Source organism: Drosophila suzukii, assembly GCF_043229965.1.
Source record: "Drosophila suzukii chromosome X unlocalized genomic scaffold, CBGP_Dsuzu_IsoJpt1.0 scf_Xc, whole genome shotgun sequence".
NCBI lineage: Eukaryota > Metazoa > Arthropoda > Insecta > Diptera > Drosophilidae > Drosophila > Drosophila suzukii.
Genome location: NW_027255894.1, coordinates 3,084,689 through 3,109,249, shown reverse-complemented (window position 1 = coordinate 3,109,249; position 24,561 = coordinate 3,084,689). Strand labels below are relative to the sequence as shown.

The window sequence follows — 24,561 nt, the reverse complement described above, 5'->3', positions numbered from 1 at the left end:
TTTCAGTAAACCTTTGCAAAATTAAAATCAATGACATAAAAACGGTCATATTTTTTACTACCTTTAAAATTATATATTTTAATGCAGATAACAACATAATCATTCCATAAGCCTATAAAGGTATGCCATATCGAAATCCGAGTTCATTTGACCAAGTTATAGGCTTTTAAAGATGGAAAGAAGGCCCATTTCAGAAAACCTTTGCAAAATTAAAATCAATGACATAAAAACGGTTATATTTTTTACTACCTTTAAAGTTATATATTTTAATGCAGATAACAACATAATCATTCCACAAGCCTATAAGGGTATGCAATATCGAAATCAGAGTTCATTTGACCAAGTTATGGGCTTAAAAGATGGAAAGAAGGCCCATTTCAGTAAACCCTTGCAAAATTAAAATCAATGACATAAAAACTGTCATATTTTTTACTACCTTTAAAGTTATATATTTTAATGCTGATAACAACATAATCATTCCACAAGCCTATTAAGGTATGCCATATCGAAATCTGAGTTCATTTGACCAAGTGATGGGCTTTTAAAGATGGAAAGAAGGCATTTTTCAGTAAACCTCTCAAAATTAAAATCAATGACATAAAAACGGTCATATTTTTTTCTACCTTTAATGTTATATAATTTAATGCACATAACAACATAATCATTCCACAAGCCCATAGAGGTATGCCATATCGAAATCCGAGTCCTTTTGACCAGGTTATGGGCTTTTAAAGATGGAAAGAAGGCCCATTTCAGTAAACCTTCTCAAAATCAAAATCAATGACATAAAAACGGTCATATTTTTTACTACCTTTAAAGTTATATATTTTAATGCAGATAAAAAGATAATCATTCCACAAGCCCATAAAGGTATGCCATATCGAAATCCGAGTTCATTTGACCAAGTTATGGGCTTTTAAAGATGGAAAGAAGGCCCATTTCAGTAAACCATTGCAAAATTAAAATCAATGACATTAATACGGCCTTTTTTTTTAATACATTTAAAGTTATATAGTTTAACGCAGATAACAACATAATCATTCCACAAGCCTATAAAGGTATGCCATATGGAAATCCGAGTTCATTTGACCAAGTTATAGGCTTTTAAAGATGGAAAGAAGGCCCATTTCAGAAAACCTTTGCAAAATTAAAATCAATGACATAAAAACGGTTATATTTTTTACTACCTTTAAAGTTATGTATATATATAATGCAGATAACAACATAATCATTCCTCAAGCCCATAGAGTTATGCCATATCGAAATCCGAGTCATTTTGACCAAATTATGGGCTTTTAAAGATGGAAAGAAGGCCGATTTTAGTAAACCTTTGCAAAATTAAAATCAATGACATAAAAACAGTCATATTTTTTACTACCTTTAAAATTATATATTTTAATTCAGATAACAACATAATCATTCCACAAGCCTATAAAGGTATGCCATATCGAAATCCGAGTTCATTTGACCAAGTTATGGGCTTTTGAAGATGGAAAGAAGGCCCATTTCAGTAAACCTTCTCAAAATTAAAATCAATGACAAAAAACGGTCATATTTTTTTAATACCTTTAAAGTTATATATTTTAATGCAGATAACAACATAATCATTCCACAAGCCTATAAGGGTATGCAATATTGAAATCCGAGTTCATTTGACCAAGTTATGGGCTTTAAAGATGGAAAGAAGGCCCATTTCAGTAAACCTTTGCAAAATTAAAATCAATGACATAAAAACGGTCATATTTTTTACTACCTTTAAAATTATATATTTTAATGCTGATAACAATATAATCATTCCACAAGCCTATTTAGGTATGCCATATAGAAATCCAAGTTCATTTGACCAAGTAATGGGCTTTTAAAGATGGAAAGAAGGCACATTTCAGTAAACCTTCGCAAAATTAAAATCAATGACAAAAAAACGGTCATATTTTTTTCTACCTTTAATGTTATATATTTTAGTGCACATAACAACATAATCATTCCACAAGCCAATAGAGGTATGCCATATCGAAATCCGAGTCCATTTGGCCAAGTTATTGGCTTTTAAAGATGGAAAGAAGGCCCATTTCAGTAAACCTTCGCAAAATTAAAATCAATGACATAAAAACGGTCATATTTTTTACTACCTTTAAAGTTATATATTTTAATGCAGATAACAACATAATCATTCCACAAGCCTATAAAGGTATGCCATATCGAAATCCGAGTTCATTTGACCAAGTTATGGGCTTTTAAAGATGGAAAGAAGGCCCATTTCAGTAAACCTTCTCAAAATTAAAATCAATGACATAAAAACGGTCATATTTTTTTACTACCTTTAAAGTTATATATTTAAATGCAGATAACAATATAATCATTCCACAAGCCTATAAGGGTATGCAATATCGAAATCCGAGTCCTTCTGACCAGGTTATGGGCTTTTAAATATGTAAAGAAGGCCCATTTCAGTAAACCTTTGCAAAATTAACATCAATGACATAAAAACGGTCATGTTTTTTACTACCTTTAATGTTAAATATTTTAATGCAGATAACAACAAAATCATTCCACAAGCCTATAAGGTATGCCATATCGAAATCCGAGTTTTTTGACCAAGTTATGGGCTTTTAAAGATGGAAAGAAGGCCCATTTCAGTAAACCTTTGCAAAATTAAAATCAATCACATAAAACGATCATATTTTTTACCACCTTTTAAGTTATATATTTTAATGCAGATAACAACATAATCATTCCACAAGCCCATAGAGGTATGCCATATCGAAATCCGATTCCTTTTGACCAGGTTATGGGCTTTTAAAGATGGAAAGAAGGCCCATTTCAGTAAACCTTTGCAAAATTAAAATCAATGACATAAAAACGGTCATATTTTTTACTAACTTTAAAGTTAAATATTTTAATGCAGATAACAACAAAATCATTCCACAAGTCCCTAAAGGTATGCCATATCGAAATACGAGTTCATTTGACCAAGTTATAGGCTTTTAAAGATGGAAAGAAGGCCCATTTCAGTAAACCTTCGCAAAATTAAAATCAATGACATAAAAACGGTCATATTTTTTACTACCTTTAAAGTTAAATATTTTAATGCAGATAACAACAAAATCATTCCACAAGCCCCTAAAGGTATGCCATATCGAAATACGAGTTCATTTGACCAAGTTATAGGCTTTTAAAGATGGAAAGAAGGCCCATTTCAGTAAACCTTTGCAAAATTAACATCAATGACATAAAAACGGTCATATTTTTTACTACCTTTTATGTTAAATATTTTAATGCAGATAACAACAAAATCATTCCACAAGCCTATAAAGGTATGCCATATCGAAATCCGAGTTCATTTGACCAAGTTATGGGCTTTTAAAGATGGAAAGAAGGCCCATTTCAGTAAACCTTCGAAAATTTAAATCAATGGCATAAAAAAAAAAATTCCACAAGCCCCTACAGGTATGCCATATCTAAATACGAGTTCATTTGACCAAGTTGTAGGCTTTTAAAGATGGAAAGAAGGCCCATTTCAGTAAACCTTCGCAAAATAAAAATCAATGACATAAAAACTGTCATATTTTTTAATACCTTTAATGTTATACATTTTAATGCAAATAACAACATAATCATTCCACAAGCCTATAAAGGAATGTCATATCGAAATCCGAGTTCATTCGACCAAGTTATGGGCTTTAAAAAATGTTAAGAAGGCCCATTTCAGTAAATCTTCGCAAAATAAAAATCAATGACATAAAAACGTTCATATTTTTTACTACCTTTAAAGTTAAATATTTTAATGCAGATAACAACAAAATCATTCCACAAGCCCCTAAAGGTATGCCATATCGAAATACGAGTTCATTTGACCAAGTTATAGGCTTTTAAAGATGGAAAGAAGGCCCTTTTCAGTAAACCTTCGCAAAATTAAGATCAATGACATAAAAACGGTCATATTTTTTATTACCTTTAAAGTTATATATTTTAATGCAGATAAGAACATAATCATTCCACAAGCCCATAGAGGTATGCCATATCGAAATCCGATTCCTTTTGACCAGGATATGGGCTTTTAAAGATGGAAAGAAGGCCCATTTCAGTAAACCTTTGCAAAATTAAAATCAATTACATAAAAACGGCCATATTTTTAACTACCTTTAAAGCTATATATTTTAATGCAGATAACAACAAAATCATTCCACAAGCCTATAAAGGTATGCCATATCGAAACCCGAGTTCTGTGACCAAGTTATGGGCTTTTAAAGATGGAAAGAAGGCCCATTTCAGTAAATCTTTGCCAAATTAAAATCAATCACATAAAAACGATCATATTTTTTACTACCTTTAAAGTCATATATTTTAATGCAGATAACAACATAATCATTCCACAAGCCCAAAGAGGTATGCCATATCGAAATCCGATTCCTTTTGACCAAATTATGGGCTTTTAAAGATGGAAAAAAGGCCCATTTCAGTAAACCTTTGCAAAATTAAAATCAATGACATAAAAACGGTCATATTTTTTACTACCTTTAAAGTTAAATATTTTAATGCAGATAACAACAAAATCATTCCACAAGCCCCTTAAGGTATGCCATATCGAAATCCGAGTTCATTTGACCAAGTTATGGGCTTTTAAAGATGGAAAGAAGGCCCATTTCAGTAAACCTTCGCAAAATTAAAATCAATGACATAAAAACGTTCATATTTTTAACTACATTTAAAGTTATATAATTTAATGCAGATAACAACATAATCATTCCACAAGCCTATAAGGGTACGCAATATCGAAATCAGAGTTCATTTGACCAAGTTATGGGCTTAAAAGATGGAAAGAAGGCCCATTTCAGTAAACCCTTGCAAAATTAAAATCAATGACATAAAAACTGTCATATTTTTTACTACCTTTAAAGTTATATATTTTAATGCTGATAACAACATAATCATTCCACAAGCCTATTAAGGTATGCCATATCGAAATCTGAGTTCATTTGACCAAGTGATGGGCCTTTAAAGATGGAAAGAAGGCATTTTTCAGTAAACCTCTCAAAATTAAAATCAATGACATAAAAACGGTCATATTTTTTTCTACCTTTAATGTTATATAATTTAATGCACATAACAACATAATCATTCCACAAGCCCATAGAGGTATGCCATATCGAAATCCGAGTCCTTTTGACCAGGTTATGGGCTTTTAAAGATGGAAAGAAGGCCCATTTCAGTAAACCTTCTCAAAATCAAAATCAATGACATAAAAACGGTCATATTTTTTACTACCTTTAAAGTTATATATTTTAATGCAGATAAAAAGATAATCATTCCACAAGCCCATAAAGGTATGCCATATCGAAATCCGAGTTCATTTGACCAAGTTATGGGCTTTTAAAGATGGAAAGAAGGCCCATTTCAGTAAACCATTGCAAAATTAAAATCAATGACATTAATACGGCCTTTTTTTTTAATACATTTAAAGTTATATAGTTTAACGCAGATAACAACATAATCATTCCACAAGCCTATAAAGGTATGCCATATCGAAATCCGAGTTCATTTGACCAAGTTATAGGCTTTTAAAGATGGAAAGAAGGCCCATTTCAGAAAACCTTTGCAAAATTAAAATCAATGACATAAAAACGGTTATATTTTTTAATACCTTTAAAGTTATGTATATATATAATGCAGATAACAACATAATCATTCCTCAAGCCCATAGAGTTATGCCTTATCGAAATCCGAGTCATTTTGACCAAATTATGGGCTTTTAAAGATGGAAAGAAGGCCCATTTTAGTAAACCTTTGCAAAATTAAAATCAATGACATAAAAACAGTCATATTTTTTACTACCTTTAAAATTATATATTTTAATTCAGATAACAACATAATCATTCCACAAGCCTATAAAGGTATGCCATATCGAAATCCGAGTTCATTTGACCAAGTTATGGGCTTTTGAAGATGGAAAGAAGGCCCATTTCAGTAAACCTTCTCAAAATTAAAATCAATGACAAAAAACGGTCATATTTTTTTAATACCTTTAAAGTTATATATTTTAATGCAGATAACAACATAATCATTCCACAAGCCTATAAGGGTATGCAATATTGAAATCCGAGTTCATTTGACCAAGTTATGGGCTTTTAAAGATGGAAAGAAGGCCCATTTCAGTAAATCTTTGCCAAATTAAAATCAATCACATAAAAACGATCATATTTTTTACTACCTTTAAAGTCATATATTTTAATGCAGATAACAACATAATCATTCCACAAGCCCAAAGAAATCCGATTCCTTTTGACCAAATTATGGGCTTTTAAAGATGGAAAGAAGGCCCATTTCAGTAAACCTTTGCAAAATTAAAATCAATGACATAAAAACGGTCATATTTTTTACTACCTTTAAAGTTAAATATTTTAATGCAGATAACAACAAAATCATTCCACAAGCCCCTTAAGGTATGCCATATCGAAATCCGAGTTCATTTGACCAAGTTATGGGCTTTTAAAGATGGAAAGAAGGCCCATTTCAGTAAACCTTCGCAAAATTAAAATCAATGACATAAAAACGTTCATATTTTTAACTACATTTAAAGTTATATAATTTAATGCAGATAACAACATAATCATTCCACAAGCCTATAAGGGTACGCAATATCGAAATCAGAGTTCATTTGACCAAGTTATGGGCTTAAAAGATGGAAAGAAGGCCCATTTCAGTAAACCCTTGCAAAATTAAAATCAATGACATAAAAACTGTCATATTTTTTACTACCTTTAAAGTTATATATTTTAATGCTGATAACAACATAATCATTCCACAAGCCTATTAAGGTATGCCATATCGAAATCTGAGTTCATTTGACCAAGTGATGGGCTTTTAAAGATGGAAAGAAGGCATTTTTCAGTAAACCTCTCAAAATTAAAATCAATGACATAAAAACGGTCATATTTTTTTCTACCTTTAATGTTATATAATTTAATGCACATAACAACATAATCATTCCACAAGCCCATAGAGGTATGCCATATCGAAATCCGAGTCCTTTTGACCAGGTTATGGGCTTTTAAAGATGGAAAGAAGGCCCATTTCAGTAAACCTTCGAAAATTTAAATCAATGGCATAAAAAAAAAAATTCCACAAGCCCCTACAGGTATGCCATATCTAAATACGAGTTCATTTGACCAAGTTGTAGGCTTTTAAAGATGGAAAGAAGGCCCATTTCAGTAAACCTTCGCAAAATAAAAATCAATGACATAAAAACTGTCATATTTTTTAATACCTTTAATGTTATACATTTTAATGCAAATAACAACATAATCATTCCACAAGCCTATAAAGGAATGTCATATCGAAATCCGAGTTCATTCGACCAAGTTATGGGCTTTAAAAAATGTTAAGAAGGCCCATTTCAGTAAATCTTCGCAAAATAAAAATCAATGACATAAAAACGTTCATATTTTTTACTACCTTTAAAGTTAAATATTTTAATGCAGATAACAACAAAATCATTCCACAAGCCCCTAAAGGTATGCCATATCGAAATACGAGTTCATTTGACCAAGTTATAGGCTTTTAAAGATGGAAAGAAGGCCCTTTTCAGTAAACCTTCGCAAAATTAAGATCATTGACATAAAAACGGTCATATTTTTTATTACCTTTAAAGTTATATATTTTAATGCAGATAAGAACATAATCATTCCACAAGCCCATAGAGGTATGCCATATCGAAATCCGATTCCTTTTGACCAGGATATGGGCTTTTAAAGATGGAAAGAAGGCCCATTTCAGTAAACCTTTGCAAAATTAAAATCAATTACATAAAAACGGCCATATTTTTAACTACCTTTAAAGCTATATATTTTAATGCAGATAACAACAAAATCATTCCACAAGCCTATAAAGGTATGCCATATCGAAACCCGAGTTCTGTGACCAAGTTATGGGCTTTTAAAGATGGAAAGAAGGCCCATTTCAGTAAATCTTTGCCAAATTAAAATCAATCACATAAAAACGATCATATTTTTTACTACCTTTAAAGTCATATATTTTAATGCAGATAACAACATAATCATTCCACAAGCCCAAAGAGGTATGCCATATCGAAATCCGATTCCTTTTGACCAAATTATGGGCTTTTAAAGATGGAAAAAAGGCCCATTTCAGTAAACCTTTGCAAAATTAAAATCAATGACATAAAAACGGTCATATTTTTTACTACCTTTAAAGTTAAATATTTTAATGCAGATAACAACAAAATCATTCCACAAGCCCCTTAAGGTATGCCATATCGAAATCCGAGTTCATTTGACCAAGTTATGGGCTTTTAAAGATGGAAAGAAGGCCCATTTCAGTAAACCTTCGCAAAATTAAAATCAATGACATAAAAACGTTCATATTTTTAACTACATTTAAAGTTATATAATTTAATGCAGATAACAACATAATCATTCCACAAGCCTATAAGGGTACGCAATATCGAAATCAGAGTTCATTTGACCAAGTTATGGGCTTAAAAGATGGAAAGAAGGCCCATTTCAGTAAACCCTTGCAAAATTAAAATCAATGACATAAAAACTGTCATATTTTTTACTACCTTTAAAGTTATATATTTTAATGCTGATAACAACATAATCATTCCACAAGCCTATTAAGGTATGCCATATCGAAATCTGAGTTCATTTGACCAAGTGATGGGCCTTTAAAGATGGAAAGAAGGCATTTTTCAGTAAACCTCTCAAAATTAAAATCAATGACATAAAAACGGTCATATTTTTTTCTACCTTTAATGTTATATAATTTAATGCACATAACAACATAATCATTCCACAAGCCCATAGAGGTATGCCATATCGAAATCCGAGTCCTTTTGACCAGGTTATGGGCTTTTAAAGATGGAAAGAAGGCCCATTTCAGTAAACCTTCTCAAAATCAAAATCAATGACATAAAAACGGTCATATTTTTTACTACCTTTAAAGTTATATATTTTAATGCAGATAAAAAGATAATCATTCCACAAGCCCATAAAGGTATGCCATATCGAAATCCGAGTTCATTTGACCAAGTTATGGGCTTTTAAAGATGGAAAGAAGGCCCATTTCAGTAAACCATTGCAAAATTAAAATCAATGACATTAATACGGCCTTTTTTTTTAATACATTTAAAGTTATATAGTTTAACGCAGATAACAACATAATCATTCCACAAGCCTATAAAGGTATGCCATATCGAAATCCGAGTTCATTTGACCAAGTTATAGGCTTTTAAAGATGGAAAGAAGGCCCATTTCAGAAAACCTTTGCAAAATTAAAATCAATGACATAAAAACGGTTATATTTTTTAATACCTTTAAAGTTATGTATATATATAATGCAGATAACAACATAATCATTCCTCAAGCCCATAGAGTTATGCCTTATCGAAATCCGAGTCATTTTGACCAAATTATGGGCTTTTAAAGATGGAAAGAAGGCCCATTTTAGTAAACCTTTGCAAAATTAAAATCAATGACATAAAAACAGTCATATTTTTTACTACCTTTAAAATTATATATTTTAATTCAGATAACAACATAATCATTCCACAAGCCTATAAAGGTATGCCATATCGAAATCCGAGTTCATTTGACCAAGTTATGGGCTTTTGAAGATGGAAAGAAGGCCCATTTCAGTAAACCTTCTCAAAATTAAAATCAATGACAAAAAACGGTCATATTTTTTTAATACCTTTAAAGTTATATATTTTAATGCAGATAACAACATAATCATTCCACAAGCCTATAAGGGTATGCAATATTGAAATCCGAGTTCATTTGACCAAGTTATGGGCTTTTAAAGATGGAAAGAAGGCCCATTTCAGTAAATCTTTGCCAAATTAAAATCAATCACATAAAAACGATCATATTTTTTACTACCTTTAAAGTCATATATTTTAATGCAGATAACAACATAATCATTCCACAAGCCCAAAGAAATCCGATTCCTTTTGACCAAATTATGGGCTTTTAAAGATGGAAAGAAGGCCCATTTCAGTAAACCTTTGCAAAATTAAAATCAATGACATAAAAACGGTCATATTTTTTACTACCTTTAAAGTTAAATATTTTAATGCAGATAACAACAAAATCATTCCACAAGCCCCTTAAGGTATGCCATATCGAAATCCGAGTTCATTTGACCAAGTTATGGGCTTTTAAAGATGGAAAGAAGGCCCATTTCAGTAAACCTTCGCAAAATTAAAATCAATGACATAAAAACGTTCATATTTTTAACTACATTTAAAGTTATATAATTTAATGCAGATAACAACATAATCATTCCACAAGCCTATAAGGGTACGCAATATCGAAATCAGAGTTCATTTGACCAAGTTATGGGCTTAAAAGATGGAAAGAAGGCCCATTTCAGTAAACCCTTGCAAAATTAAAATCAATGACATAAAAACTGTCATATTTTTTACTACCTTTAAAGTTATATATTTTAATGCTGATAACAACATAATCATTCCACAAGCCTATTAAGGTATGCCATATCGAAATCTGAGTTCATTTGACCAAGTGATGGGCTTTTAAAGATGGAAAGAAGGCATTTTTCAGTAAACCTCTCAAAATTAAAATCAATGACATAAAAACGGTCATATTTTTTTCTACCTTTAATGTTATATAATTTAATGCACATAACAACATAATCATTCCACAAGCCCATAGAGGTATGCCATATCGAAATCCGAGTCCTTTTGACCAGGTTATGGGCTTTTAAAGATGGAAAGAAGGCCCATTTCAGTAAACCTTCTCAAAATCAAAATCAATGACATAAAAACGGTCATATTTTTTACTACCTTTAAAGTTATATATTTTAATGCAGATAAAAAGATAATCATTCCACAAGCCCATAAAGGTATGCCATATCGAAATCCGAGTTCATTTGACCAAGTTATGGGCTTTTAAAGATGGAAAGAAGGCCCATTTCAGTAAACCATTGCAAAATTAAAATCAATGACATTAATACGGCCTTTTTTTTTAATACATTTAAAGTTATATAGTTTAACGCAGATAACAACATAATCATTCCACAAGCCTATAAAGGTATGCCATATCGAAATCCGAGTTCATTTGACCAAGTTATAGGCTTTTAAAGATGGAAAGAAGGCCCATTTCAGAAAACCTTTGCAAAATTAAAATCAATGACATAAAAACGGTTATATTTTTTAATACCTTTAAAGTTATGTATATATATAATGCAGATAACAACATAATCATTCCTCAAGCCCATAGAGTTATGCCATATCGAAATCCGAGTCATTTTGACCAAATTATGGGCTTTTAAAGATGGAAAGAAGGCCCATTTTAGTAAACCTTTGCAAAATTAAAATCAATGACATAAAAACAGTCATATTTTTTACTACCTTTAAAATTATATATTTTAATTCAGATAACAACATAATCATTCCACAAGCCTATAAAGGTATGCCATATCGAAATCCGAGTTCATTTGACCAAGTTATGGGCTTTTGAAGATGGAAAGAAGGCCCATTTCAGTAAACCTTCTCAAAATTAAAATCAATGACAAAAAACGGTCATATTTTTTTAATACCTTTAAAGTTATATATTTTAATGCAGATAACAACATAATCATTCCACAAGCCTATAAGGGTATGCAATATTGAAATCCGAGTTCATTTGACCAAGTTATGGGCTTTAAAGATGGAAAGAAGGCCCATTTCAGTAAACCTTTGCAAAATTAAAATCAATGACATAAAAACGGTCATATTTTTTACTACCTTTAAAATTATATATTTTAATGCTGATAACAATATAATCATTCCACAAGCCTATTTAGGTATGCCATATAGAAATCCAAGTTCATTTGACCAAGTAATGGGCTTTTAAAGATGGAAAGAAGGCACATTTCAGTAAACCTTCGCAAAATTAAAATCAATGACATAAAAACGGTCATATTTTTTTCTACCTTTAATGTTATATATTTTAGTGCACATAACAACATAATCATTCCACAAGCCAATAGAGGTATGCCATATCGAAATCCGAGTCCATTTGGCCAAGTTATTGGCTTTTAAAGATTGAAAGAAGGCCCATTTCAGTAAACCTTCGCAAAATTAAAATCAATGACATAAAAACGGTCATATTTTTTACTACCTTTGAAGTTATATATTTTAATGCAGATAACAACATAATCATTCCACAAGCCCATAGAGGTATGCCATATCGAAATCCGATTCCTTTTGACCAGGATATGGGCCTTTAAAGATGGAAAGAAGGCCCATTTCAGTAAACCTTTGCAAAATTAAAATCAATGACATAAAAACGGTTTTTTTTTACTACCCTTAAAGTTATATATTTTAATGCAGAAAACAACATAATCACTCCACAAGCCTATAAAGGTATGCCATATCGAAAATCGAGTTCTTTGACCAAGTTATGGGCTTTTAAAGATGGAAAGAAGGCCCATTTCAGTAATTTTTACTACCTTTAAAGTTATACATTTTAATGCAGATAACAACATAATCATTCCACAAGCCTATAAAGGTATGCCATATCGAAATCCGAGTTCATTTGACCAAGTTATGGGCTTTTAAAGATGGAAAGAAGGCCCATTTCAGTAAACCTTCGCAAAATTAAAATCAATGACATAAAAACGTTCATATTTTTAACTACATTTAAAGTTATATAATTTAATGCAGATAACAACATAATCAATTCTCAAGCCCATAGAGGTATGCCATATCGAAATCCGAGTGCTTTGGACCAGGTTATAGGCTTTTAAAGATGGAAAGAAGGCCCATTTCAGTAAAGCTTTGCAAAATTAAAATCAATGACATAAAAACGGTTTTTTTTTACTACCCTTAAAGTTTTATATTTTAATGCAGAAAACAACATAATCACTCCACGAGCCTATAAAGGTATGCCATATCGAAAATCGAGTTCTTTGACCAAGTTATGGGCTTTTAAAGATGGAAAGAAGGCCCATTTCAGTAAACCTTCGCAAAATTAAAATCAATGGCATAAAAAGGGTCATATTTTTTACTACCTTTAAAGTTATATATTTTAATGCAGATAACAACATAATCATTCCACAAGCCCATAGAGGTATGCCATATCGAAATCCGAGTGCTTTTGACCAGGTTATGGGCTTTTAAAGATGGAAAGAAGGCCCATTTCAGTAAAGCTTTGCAAAATTAAAATCAAAACGGTTTTTTTTTACTACCCTTAAAGTTATATATTTTAATGCAGATAACAACATAATCATTCCACAAGCCCATAGAGGTATGTCATATCGAAATCCGAGTTCTTTGACCAAGTTATGGGTGTTCACGCCAAAAGGGCGTTTAATTTCAGGAGACAGTGTCGAGCGGCAGTTTTATCCAGATTTCTATATCTCGCGCGCTCGCACTGCCGTCCGCTCTCCCTCTCCATCTCTCCCCTAAGTCTCCGCTCTGCTCTGGAGCGCTTAAGTTAAGTTAGGCTTAAGCAGTTCATGTTTCAAAGTGTACGAATAAACACCTACGCACGTCGCGTAAAAACCACCAAAGTACCCGCGTATTTTTCTGCGTACCACTCGATCTTGGGGCTTCAAGTATTTCAACGATCAAGCCGCACCGCCCCAACATTTTGGTCCTTCGAGCCGGATTTCAAAATCTTTGGACTTTCCTCTCCTGGAGTTTCCTTTGATTTTGTCCCAGCAGGCTTGAAACACTCCAGATAAGTTCCGCTTACTATAATTGCCGGTCATACAGCCAGTTTTTCGAACCCTATTTCGACTAACTTTCTGTATGATATATTGTCTAAATCCAAAAGAGATTAATCCGACGCAACGGCATTTAATATATGTATTTCAATTCCGTTACTTGTGCCCGACAATATTCCAGTTTCCTTTGCCCACAGTTGCACACTTGAAACAATTCCAGTAAATATTTCAGTGCTACTATTCAACGAAAATATTTGTCAAATATATTTTCAATTCCAATCGTGTGTAAAATATAACTCAGCCGCAGTAAAAAATTCCCGGTCATAAAATTTTTCCTTAAGATTTGCACTCTTTATTTTTTACTGTGTTCCAGCTGCGTGTGTATATTTACATAAATATTCTAATACAGTCCACTCTAACTACTCTTTCTAATACAGTCCACTCCAATTACTTTTCTCGACCTACAAATACGGCTAAACTATTTCCAATATTAAGAACAAAGTTACAAATTCCTCAAATTTACTCCAGCAAATCGTTTGCAATTTAGTTGTGCAGGTGACAAACAAACGCACCGACATACAAACATAAGCGAAGTCTTTCCCATTCCCGCAACGTTATTCTGCTACTCGCAATCCACATATGTACACACATACATACGTATATCGATACCTTCGCCAGTGCACAGTGGGTCAAGAGCTCACAAAAAGTGTTCCTTTCAAACAAACAATATTAAAGTCCGTAATTCTTTACATAACTTCAATCCGATACAATAAATATTTATTGACTCTGCCTATCCTACAGTGTGACCGTATATATTTACAATCTTAATTGGTTCCTAAATTCCAATTTGATTCCAATCCGGTTCCTTACATCTGAATTAAAATTCTAAATTATTTAACGTCATGGCAACATCAGTAAAATCCGCTTTAACCCGATTTATGGCCACAGCTGACTGTCTGATCCACTTTGAGGCCACTGTGAACGCTCCAGGTGCTCCTACACCAACGTTATCCGCCTATAAAATCCGTCGCGATCACCTCAATTCCTTGTGGCAAACGGTAAAGGCAGCATACGACATATGCTCCGACTGCATTATAGCTGCAGGCGAGAGCGCCGCAGACACAAAATCCATACTAAAGTCCAAGTATTACCAAACGTACTCCACTTACGAAATATTTGCCGCGCAGCTGATGGAACAAATCCAAAAGGGCTCCTCCCAAATACCTCAAGCTCCAGTAACTCCGTCCCAAAATTCCACGTCTTATGGCTGTCGGCTCCCTCCTATCGACACAGAGGTTTTCTCTGGCGATTATCTTCGCTGGCCGACTTTCCGGGACCTTTTCACGGCAATATACATAGACAATCCGAGTCTAACGCCCGTTGAAAAATTATTCCACTTAAATTCAAAAACAAGTGGTGAAGCTCATTCCATAGTTTCAAGATCCCCACTCACCAATGATGGCTTTCGCTCAGCCTGGAATAACCTAACTGAGCGTTTCGAAAATAAGAGATTGCAGGTAAACAGTCACCTGAAAACACTTTTCAATGTGCAATCCATAGCACAGGAGTCGGGAGCAGCCTTAAAGGAACTTCAACGCACTTTTCAAGGTTGCTTAACTTCCTTAAAATTTTCCGGTGTTAATATTGAGAATTGGGACCCTATCCTGGTTTATATGTGCTCGACAAAACTACCAAAGCTCACTCTCTCATTATGGGAGCAATCCATCCAAAATAAAGCCGAAATTCCTACGTGGCTTGAGCTTGATGCATATTTGACGGAGCGCCATCTAACTCTTGAGGCCGTCGATAGCTTCCGATCTGCCAATTTCCACCACGTCCAGTCCAAAGACACAAATCGAGAGGCAGAATTTCCAAAAATAAATTCCTTCAACACAAGGTTAGTTCCGATAACCAAAGGCTGCGATCTGTGTTCGAAGAAGAACCACCCCGTGCGTATATGTCCACGCTTCCTACAGATGACGGTAGAAGATCGCTTAGCCTATATCCAAAGAAAGCAGTTGTGCTCCAATTGCTTTGCAAGTAGCCATCAATTCCGGGATTGCACAAGCGCTCACAACTGTCTCACTTGCCAAGATCGGCATCACACATTGCTGCATCGAAACAGCGGTCCTACTACTCCGACGATTCCATCCGACCCTCCAAGGCCAGTATCCGCCTCAGTTCCACACATCATTTCGTCCTATTCAACGCAAGTTTCCGTACCAAAAGTTCCTCCTAAGAATACTCCATCCGAATATTGGGTTCCATACCCCGCCTTGGATGGCAGACGTACTCGAGGTATTAAATCCTACCAATGCCGAGTCTGCCAAAAGATCCATCCTCTACGGAAGTGCCACCACTTTCTACGGCTAAGCCCCCAGAATCGGCTTCAGGAAGTACAAATCCAGAAGTACTGCTCCAATTGCTTGGCTCACAATCATTCCAAGGACTCCTGCCGCAGTGGTCATCACTGCCACAAGTGTGGAAAGGCCCACCACACTCTCCTACATACGGACGACCGATCTACACTTCCAACATATTCCTGAGCCTACTATCCTGAGGTTCTTGCTACGGGTGTCCTCGCAAGGGGGGGGAGAATGTTCACGCCAAAAGGGCGTTTAATTTCAGGAGACAGTGTCGAGCGGCAGTTTTATCCAGATTTCTATATCTCGCGCGCTCGCACTGCCGTCCGCTCTCCCTCTCCATCTCTCCCCTAAGTCTCCGCTCTGCTCTGGAACGCTTAAGTTAAGTTAGGCTTAAGCAGTTCATGTTTCAAAGTGTACGAATAAACACCTACGCACGTCGCGTAAAAACCACCAAAGTACCCGCGTATTTTTCTGCGTACCACTCGATCTTGGGGCTTCAAGTATTTCAACGATCAAGCCGCACCGCCCCAACAATGGGCTTTTAAAGATGGAAAGAAGGCCCATTTCAGTAAACCTTTGCAAAATTAAAATCAATCACATAAAACGATCATATTTTTTACTACCTTTTAAGTTATATATTTTTATGCAGATAACAACATAATCATTCCACAAGCCCATAGAGGTATGCCATATCGAAATACAAGTTCATTTGACCAAGTTATAGGCTTTTAAAGATGGAAAGAAGGCCCATTTCAGTAAACCTTCGCAAAATTAAAATCAATGACATAAAAACGGTCATATTTTTTACTACCTTTAAAGTTAAATATTTTAATGCAGATAACAACAAAATCATTCCACAAGCCCCTAAAGGTATGCCATATCGAAATACGAGTTCATTTGACCAAGTTATAGGCTTTTAAAGATGGAAAGAAGGCCCATTTCAGTAAACCTTTGCAAAATTAACATCAATGACATAAAAACGGTCATATTTTTTACTACCTTTTATGTTAAATATTTTAATGCAGATAACAACAAAATCATTCCACAAGCCTATAAAGGTATGCCATATCGAAATCCGAGTTCATTTGACCAAGTTATGGGCTTTTAAAGATGGAAAGAAGGCCCATTTCAGTAAACCTTCGAAAATTTAAATCAATGGCATAAAAAAAAAATTCCACAAGCCCCTACAGGTATGCCATATCTAAATACGAGTTCATTTGACCAAGTTATAGGCTTTTAAATATGGAAAGAAGGCCCATTTCAGTAAACCTTCGCAAAATAAAAATCAATGACATAAAAACTGTCATATTTTTTAATACCTTTAATGTTATACATTTTAATGCAAATAACAACATAATCATTCCACAAGCCTATAAAGGAGTGTCATATCGAAATCCGAGTTCATTCGACCAAGTTATGGGCTTTTAAAGATGTTAAGAAGGCCCATTTCAGTAAATCTTCGCAAAATAAAAATCAATGACATAAAAACGTTCATATTTTTTACTACCTTTAAAGTTAAATATTTTAATGCAGATAACAACAAAATCATTCCACAAGCCCCTAAAGGTATGCCATATCGAAATACGAGTTCATTTGACCAAGTTATAGGCTTTTAAAGATGGAAAGAAGGCCCATTTCAGTAAACCTTCGCAAAATTAAGATCAATGACATAAAAACGGTCATATTTTTTATTACCTTTAAAGTTATATATTTTAATGCAGATAACAACATAATCATTCCACAAGCCCATAGAGGTATGCCATATCGAAATCCGATTCCTTTTGACCAGGATATGGGCTTTTAAAGATGGAAAGAAGGCCCATTTCAGTAAACCTTTGCAAAATTAAAATCAATTACATAAAAACGGCCATATTTTTAACTACCTTTAAAGCTATATATTTTAATGCAGATAACAACAAAATCATTCCACAAGCCTATAAAGGTATGCCATATCGAAACCCGAGTTCTGTGACCAAGTTATGGGCTTTTAAAGATGGAAAGAAGGCCCATTTCAGTAAATCTTTGCCAAATTAAAATCAATCACATAAAAACGATCATATTTTTTACTACCTTTAAAGTCATATATTTTAATGCAGATAACAACATAATCATTCCACAAGCCCAAAGAGGTATGCCATATCGAAACCCGATTCCTTTTGACCAAATTATGGGCTTTTAAAGATGGAAAGAAGGCCCATTTCAGTAAACCTTTGCAAAATTAAAATCAATGACATAAAAACGGTCATATTTTTTACTACCTTTAAAGTTAAATATTTTAATGCAGATAACAACAAAATCATTCCACAAGCCCCTTAAGGTATGCCATATCGAAATCCGAGTTCATTTGACCAAGTTATATGCTTTTAAAGATGGAAAGAAGGCCCATTTCAGTAAACCTTTGCAAAATTAAAATCAATGACATACAAACGGTCATATTTTTAACTACCTTTAAAGTTCAATATTTTAATGCAGATAACAACACAATCATTCCACAAGCCTATAAAGGTATGCCATATCGAAATACGAGTTCATTTGACCAAGTTATGGGCTTTTAAAGATGGAAAGAAGGCCCATTTCAGTAAACCTTTGCAAAATTAAAATCAATTACATAAAAACGGCCATATTTTTAACTACCTTTAAAGTTATATATTTTAATGCAGATAACAACATAATCATTCCACAAGCCTATAAAGGTATGCCATATCGAAATCCGAGTTCATTTGACCAAGTTATGGGCTTTTAAAGATGGAAAAAAGGCCCATTTCAGTAAACCTTTGCAAAATTAAAATCAATGACATACAAACGGTCATATTTTTAACTACCTTTAAAGCTTAATATTTTAATGCAGATAACAACACAATCATTCCACAAGCCTATAAAGGAGTGTCATATCGAAATCCGAGTTCATTCGACCAAGTTATGGGCTTTTAAAGATGTTAAGAAGGCCCATTTCAGTAAATCTTCGCAAAATAAAAATCAATGACATAAAAACGTTCATATTTTTTACTACCTTTAAAGTTATATATTTTAATGGAAATAACAACATAATCATTCCACAAGCCTATAGAGGTATGCCATATCGAAATCCGAGTCCTTCTGACCAGGTTATGGGCTTTTAAATATGTAAAGAAGGCCCATTTCAGTAAACCTTTGCAAAATTAACATCAATGACATAAAAACGCACATTTTTTTTACTACCTTTAATGTTAAATATTTTAATGCAGATAACAACAAAATCATTCCACAAGCCTATAAAGGTATGCCATATCGAAATCCGAGTTCATTTGACCAAGTTATGGGCTTTTAAAGATGGAAAGAAGGCGCATTTCAGTAAACCTTCGCAAAATTTAAATCAATGGCATAAAAAAAAAAATTCCACAAGCCCCTACAGGTATGCCATATCTAAATACGAGTTCATTTGACCAAGTTATAGGCTTTTAAAGATGGAAAGAAGGCCCATTTCAGTAAACCTTCGCAAAATAAAAATCAATGACATAAAAACTGTCATATTTTTTAATACCTTTAATGTTATACATTTTAATGCAAATAACAACATAATCATTCCACAAGCCTATAAAGGAATGTCATATCGAAATCCGAGTGCTTTTGACCAGGTTATGGGCATTTAAAGATAGAAAGAAGGCCCATTTCAGTAAAGCTTTGCAAAATTAAAATCAATAACATAAAAACGGTTTTTTTTTACTACCCTTAAAGTTATATATTTTAATGCAGATAACAACATAATCATTCCACAAGCCCATAGAGGTATGCCATATCGAAACCCGTGTTCTTTGACCAAGTTATGGGCTTTTAAAGATGGAAAGAAGGCCCATTTCAGTAAACCTTTGCAAAATTAAAATCAATCACATAAAAACGATCATATTTTTTACTACCTTTAAAGTTATATATTTTAATGCAGATAACAACACAATCATTCCACAAGCCTATAAAGGTATGCCATATCGAAATACGAGTTCATTTGACCAAGTTATTGGCTTTTAAAGATGGAAAGAAGGCCCATTTCGGTAAACCTTCGCAAAATTAAAATCAATGACATAAAAACGGTCATATTTTTAACTACATTTAAAGTTATATAATTCAATGCAGATAACAACATAATCAATTCTCAAGCCCATAGAGTTATGCCATATAGAAATCTTAGTCATTTTGACCAAATTATGGGCTTTTAAAGTTGGAAAGAAGGCCCATTTCAGTAAACCTTTGCAAAATTAAAATCAATGACATAACAACGGTCATATTTTTGAATACCTTTAAAGTTATGTATTTTAATGCAGATAAAAACATAATCATTCCACAAGCCCATAAACGTATACCATAACGAAATACGAGTTCATTTGACCAAGTTATTGGCTTTTAAAGATGAAAGAAGGCCCATTTCAGTAAACCTTCGCAAAATTAAAATCAATGACATAAAAACGGTCAAATTTTTTACTACCTTTAAAGTTATATATTTTAATGCAGATAACAACATAATCATTCCACAAGCCCATAGAGGTATGCCATATCGAAATCCGAGTGCTTTTGACCAGGTTATGGGCTTTAAAAGATGGAAAGAAGGCCCATTTCAGTAAAGCTTTGCAAAATTAAAATCAATGACATAAAAACGGTTTTTTTTTACTACCCTTAAAGTTATATATTTTAATGCAGATAACAACATAATCATTCCACAAGCCCATAGAGGTATGCCATATCGAAACCCGAGTTCTTTGACCAAGTTATGGGCTTTTAAAGATGGAAAGAAGGCCCATTTCACGATCAAACGATCATATTTTTTACTACCTTTAAAGTTATATATTTTCATGCAGATAACAACATAATCATTCCACAAGCCCAAAGAGGTATGCCATATCGAAATCCGATTCCTTTTGACCAGGTTATGGGCTTTTAAAGATGGAAAGAAGGCCCATTTCAGTAAACCTTTGCAAAATTAAAATCAATGACATAAAAACGGTCATATTTTTTACTACCTTTAAAGTTAAATATTTTAGTGCAGATAACAACAAAATCATTCCACAAGCCCCTAAAGGTATGCCATATCGAAATACGAGTTCATTTGACCAAGTTATAGGCTTTTAAAGATGGAAAGAAGGCCCATTTCAGTAAACCTTCGCAAAATTAAAATCAATGACATAAAAACGGTCATATTTTTTACTACCTTTAAAGTTATATATTTTAATGGAAATAACAACATAATCATTCCACAAGCCCATAGAGGTATGCCATATCGAAATCCGAGTCATTCTGACCAGGTTATGGGCTTTTAAATATGTAAAGAAGGCCCATTTCAGTAAACCTTTGCAAAATTAACATCAATGACATAAAAACTGTCATATTTTTTAATACCTTTAATGTTAAATATTTTAATGCAGATAACAACAAAATCATTCCACAAGCCTATAAAGGTATGCCATATCGAAATCCGAGTTCATTTGACCAAGTTATGGGCTTTTAAAGATGGAAAGAAGGCCCATTTCAGTAAACCTTTGCAAAATTAAGATCAATGACATAAAAACGGTCATATTTTTTATTACCTTTAAAGTTATATATTTTAATGCAGATAACAACATAATCATTCCACAAGCCCATAGAGGTATGCCATATCGAAATCCGATTCCTTTTGACCAGGATATGGGCTTTTAAAGATGGAAAGAAGGCCCATTTCAGTAAACCTTTGCAAAATTAAAATCAATTACATAAAAACGGCCATATTTTTAACTACCTTTAAAGTTATATATTTTAATGCAGATAACAACATAATCATTCCACAAGCCTATAAAGGTATGCCATATCGAAATCCGATTCCTTTTGACCAGGTTATGGGCTTTTAAAGATGGAAAGAAGGCCCATTTCAGTAAACCTTTGCAAAATTAAAATCAATGACATACTGTAGCAGGATTGCTACGTCGTAGTATGTATGTATGTGTATGTTATTGTATTCCTTCTAGATCATTCATGTTAGTTCTAAGAATAAGTTGTTGTTGTTGTACGATGCCGCTCACTGTTCTCTAACTCTCTCTCTCAATCTCATCGCTCTCACACTCTCTCAATAAATCGGGGGTTGATGCGGATCGTGAGCTGAGAGCGAGGGCAGTTGAACGCCGACCGTGATCCGGAACATACCAAATTATCAAATAAAAGAAAAGACTAAAAGTATATATCTGCGTTGGTGTTTAACTTCAGGGGAATACGTTATACCCCTACAAAATCAGAAGTGGGCCGATCACGAGCCAATTAATTAAAGTAAAGACAAAAGAAAATCAAAATGGAATTAAATAATGCTTCGATCGAACAATTAAAAAGGTGGTTGAGTGTGTTGAAGCTATCAACAACCGGAACGAAAAAGGAATTGATCTTGCGGTTAAATAAAGTACCAAAGGAAGTTCGTGGAAAAGTTGGTGAAATGGCGAAACAAAAAGATGATAAAGATGGCGACAAAAGTAAGGGCAATGACAGCAGCGACGAAATTTTCGAAGACGGCGGCGGAATTTTCCAGAAAGAAGGCGGCGACGGAAGTAACGGCAAAGACGGAGATAAAAGTAACGGCAAAGACGGCGGCATCCAGAGCTACGACAAAGAAGACGGCGACAAAAGTGACGGCGGCATTGAGAATTACATCGAAGAAGACGGCGAAACTAACGGCGAAGATGGTGCAGCGAATGACGAAGTGGCTGGCAGCATGCTCAGAATTAGAGGCAAACGGAGCAACGAAAAAGGCGGCGAACAAAACGAAGACGGTGGAAGGAACGACAATTACGCAGAAGACGGCATGCACAACCAGGCTGGAGAAAATTCTAGAAACGCAAAAAGCAGCGAACGTAAAGCGGTGGTGGAAAATTTTAGCGAGAGCATCGACGTCTCGTTGGGCATGGCAACACAGGTATTGAGTGAGTTTTCTGGCGAGTCGTGTGCCCGCAAATGGACTACTCAGGTGCAAAATATCGCGACCATTTATGGAATAAGAGGAAAATTCGTAAAGATGCTAATGCTAAGCAAAATAAAGGGCAAAGCTTATGAGTGGCTGCACGCAGATTCAGACCGCGTGTTGCTACCGTTGGATGACCTAATGGCAGAGCTGATCTCAATGTTTGGAGAAAAATCATCGAAGTTGGAGATACGGCGCAAGTTCGAAGGGCGCAAATGGAAGCAAAGCGAAACTTTCGGGAGTTATGTCGACGACAAGATAATGCTTGCTCAGGGCCTTAATATTGATGCAGATGAAATGTTGAGCTGCATCATCGAAGGTATCCCCAATCAAGGGCTACGCAATCAGGCGCATATTCAATGCTTTGTGGATGTTGGGCACATAAAGAGAGCGTTTGCGGATGTAAGCTTGCCAAAGCTATATGGAGTTGGCAGGCCGACGACATCAACGGATCCCAAGGACAGCAAAGAGACTCGTTGTTTCAATTGCAATGCAAAAGGGCATTGGGCGTACGAGTGCAGGAAGTCAAAGAGGGAAAAAGGATCGTGCTATGCGTGCGGTGAGATGGGACACTTTGTGGCGAAATGCTTGAAGAACAAAAACAAGAACGAGGGCGAAAACAAATATGTAAGATATGTTGAAATTAATTTTGTAAACGATTCTAATACCAGGTTAATTGCAGAATGCCTCATAGATACAGGAAGCCCAATTTCATTTATTAAAATATCCAAAGTACCAGAAGACATTTCGAAATTACCAGTTTTAAGTTCGTATTATGGTTTAAACAAAAGTTACCTGAAAACTTATGGAAAAATATTATGTTATGTTTTGAAAAATTTAAATAAAGTACATTTTAATTTAGTTATTGTGGCAAACGAATCTATGAGTCATGATGTAATCTTGGGACGAGATTTTATGGATGCTTGTAATCTAAATTTAAACCTTGACACTTTGAAAATGGTTACAGTTGAGAATATTGAAAATCCTTCTGATGTTAGTGATGAAAAACAGATAGTTAGCGATGATGTTAGTGATGAAAAACAGATAGTTAGCGATGATGTTAGTGATGAAAAACAGATAGTTAGCGATGATGTTAGTGATGAAAAGCAGATAGTTAGCGATGATGTTAGTGATGAAAAGCAAATAATTAGCGATGTTGTTAGTAATGTTAGGGATAAAAATAAAATTTGTAGCGATGTTAATCATGGAATTAGGGACAGCAGGGAAACAATTAAGGAAATTTTTAGTAAAATCAGAAATGAAGAAGAAGTTACGAATAAAAATTATATTGAGCCGGAAATAAATCTAGTGGAAAAGGAATTATTTAATATAAATTTAACGGATGAAAGTGTAGAATATAAAGTTGGTGATCAGGTGAATTATAATGTTAGGTGTCAGTTTGTTAGGATGGTAGAAAGTTGTTATGTAAATAAAGAAAAGCCAAAGGAACCGGAGGTTAGATGCGAAATGAAATTAAGATTAGAGGACTCAAAACCATTCAGTTGTTCGCCCAGACGTTTAGCTTACACAGAGAAAGAAAAATTACAGGTGATATTAGACGAATAC

At 33.9% G+C, this 24,561-nt stretch overlaps 1 protein-coding gene across 1 annotated transcript; it reads left to right on the top strand.

Moving 5' to 3' along the window:
• Positions 1–22,159: 22,159 nt before the first annotated feature.
• On the top strand, positions 22,160–23,874 carry LOC139353867 (uncharacterized). Its single transcript, XM_070998091.1, has 2 exons — positions 22,160–23,622; positions 23,678–23,874. Exons 1-2 carry the CDS (start codon positions 22,336–22,338, stop codon positions 23,687–23,689), a joined length of 1,299 nt encoding a protein of 432 aa, XP_070854192.1. The 5' UTR covers positions 22,160–22,335; the 3' UTR covers positions 23,690–23,874.
• Positions 23,875–24,561: the final 687 nt, after the last annotated feature.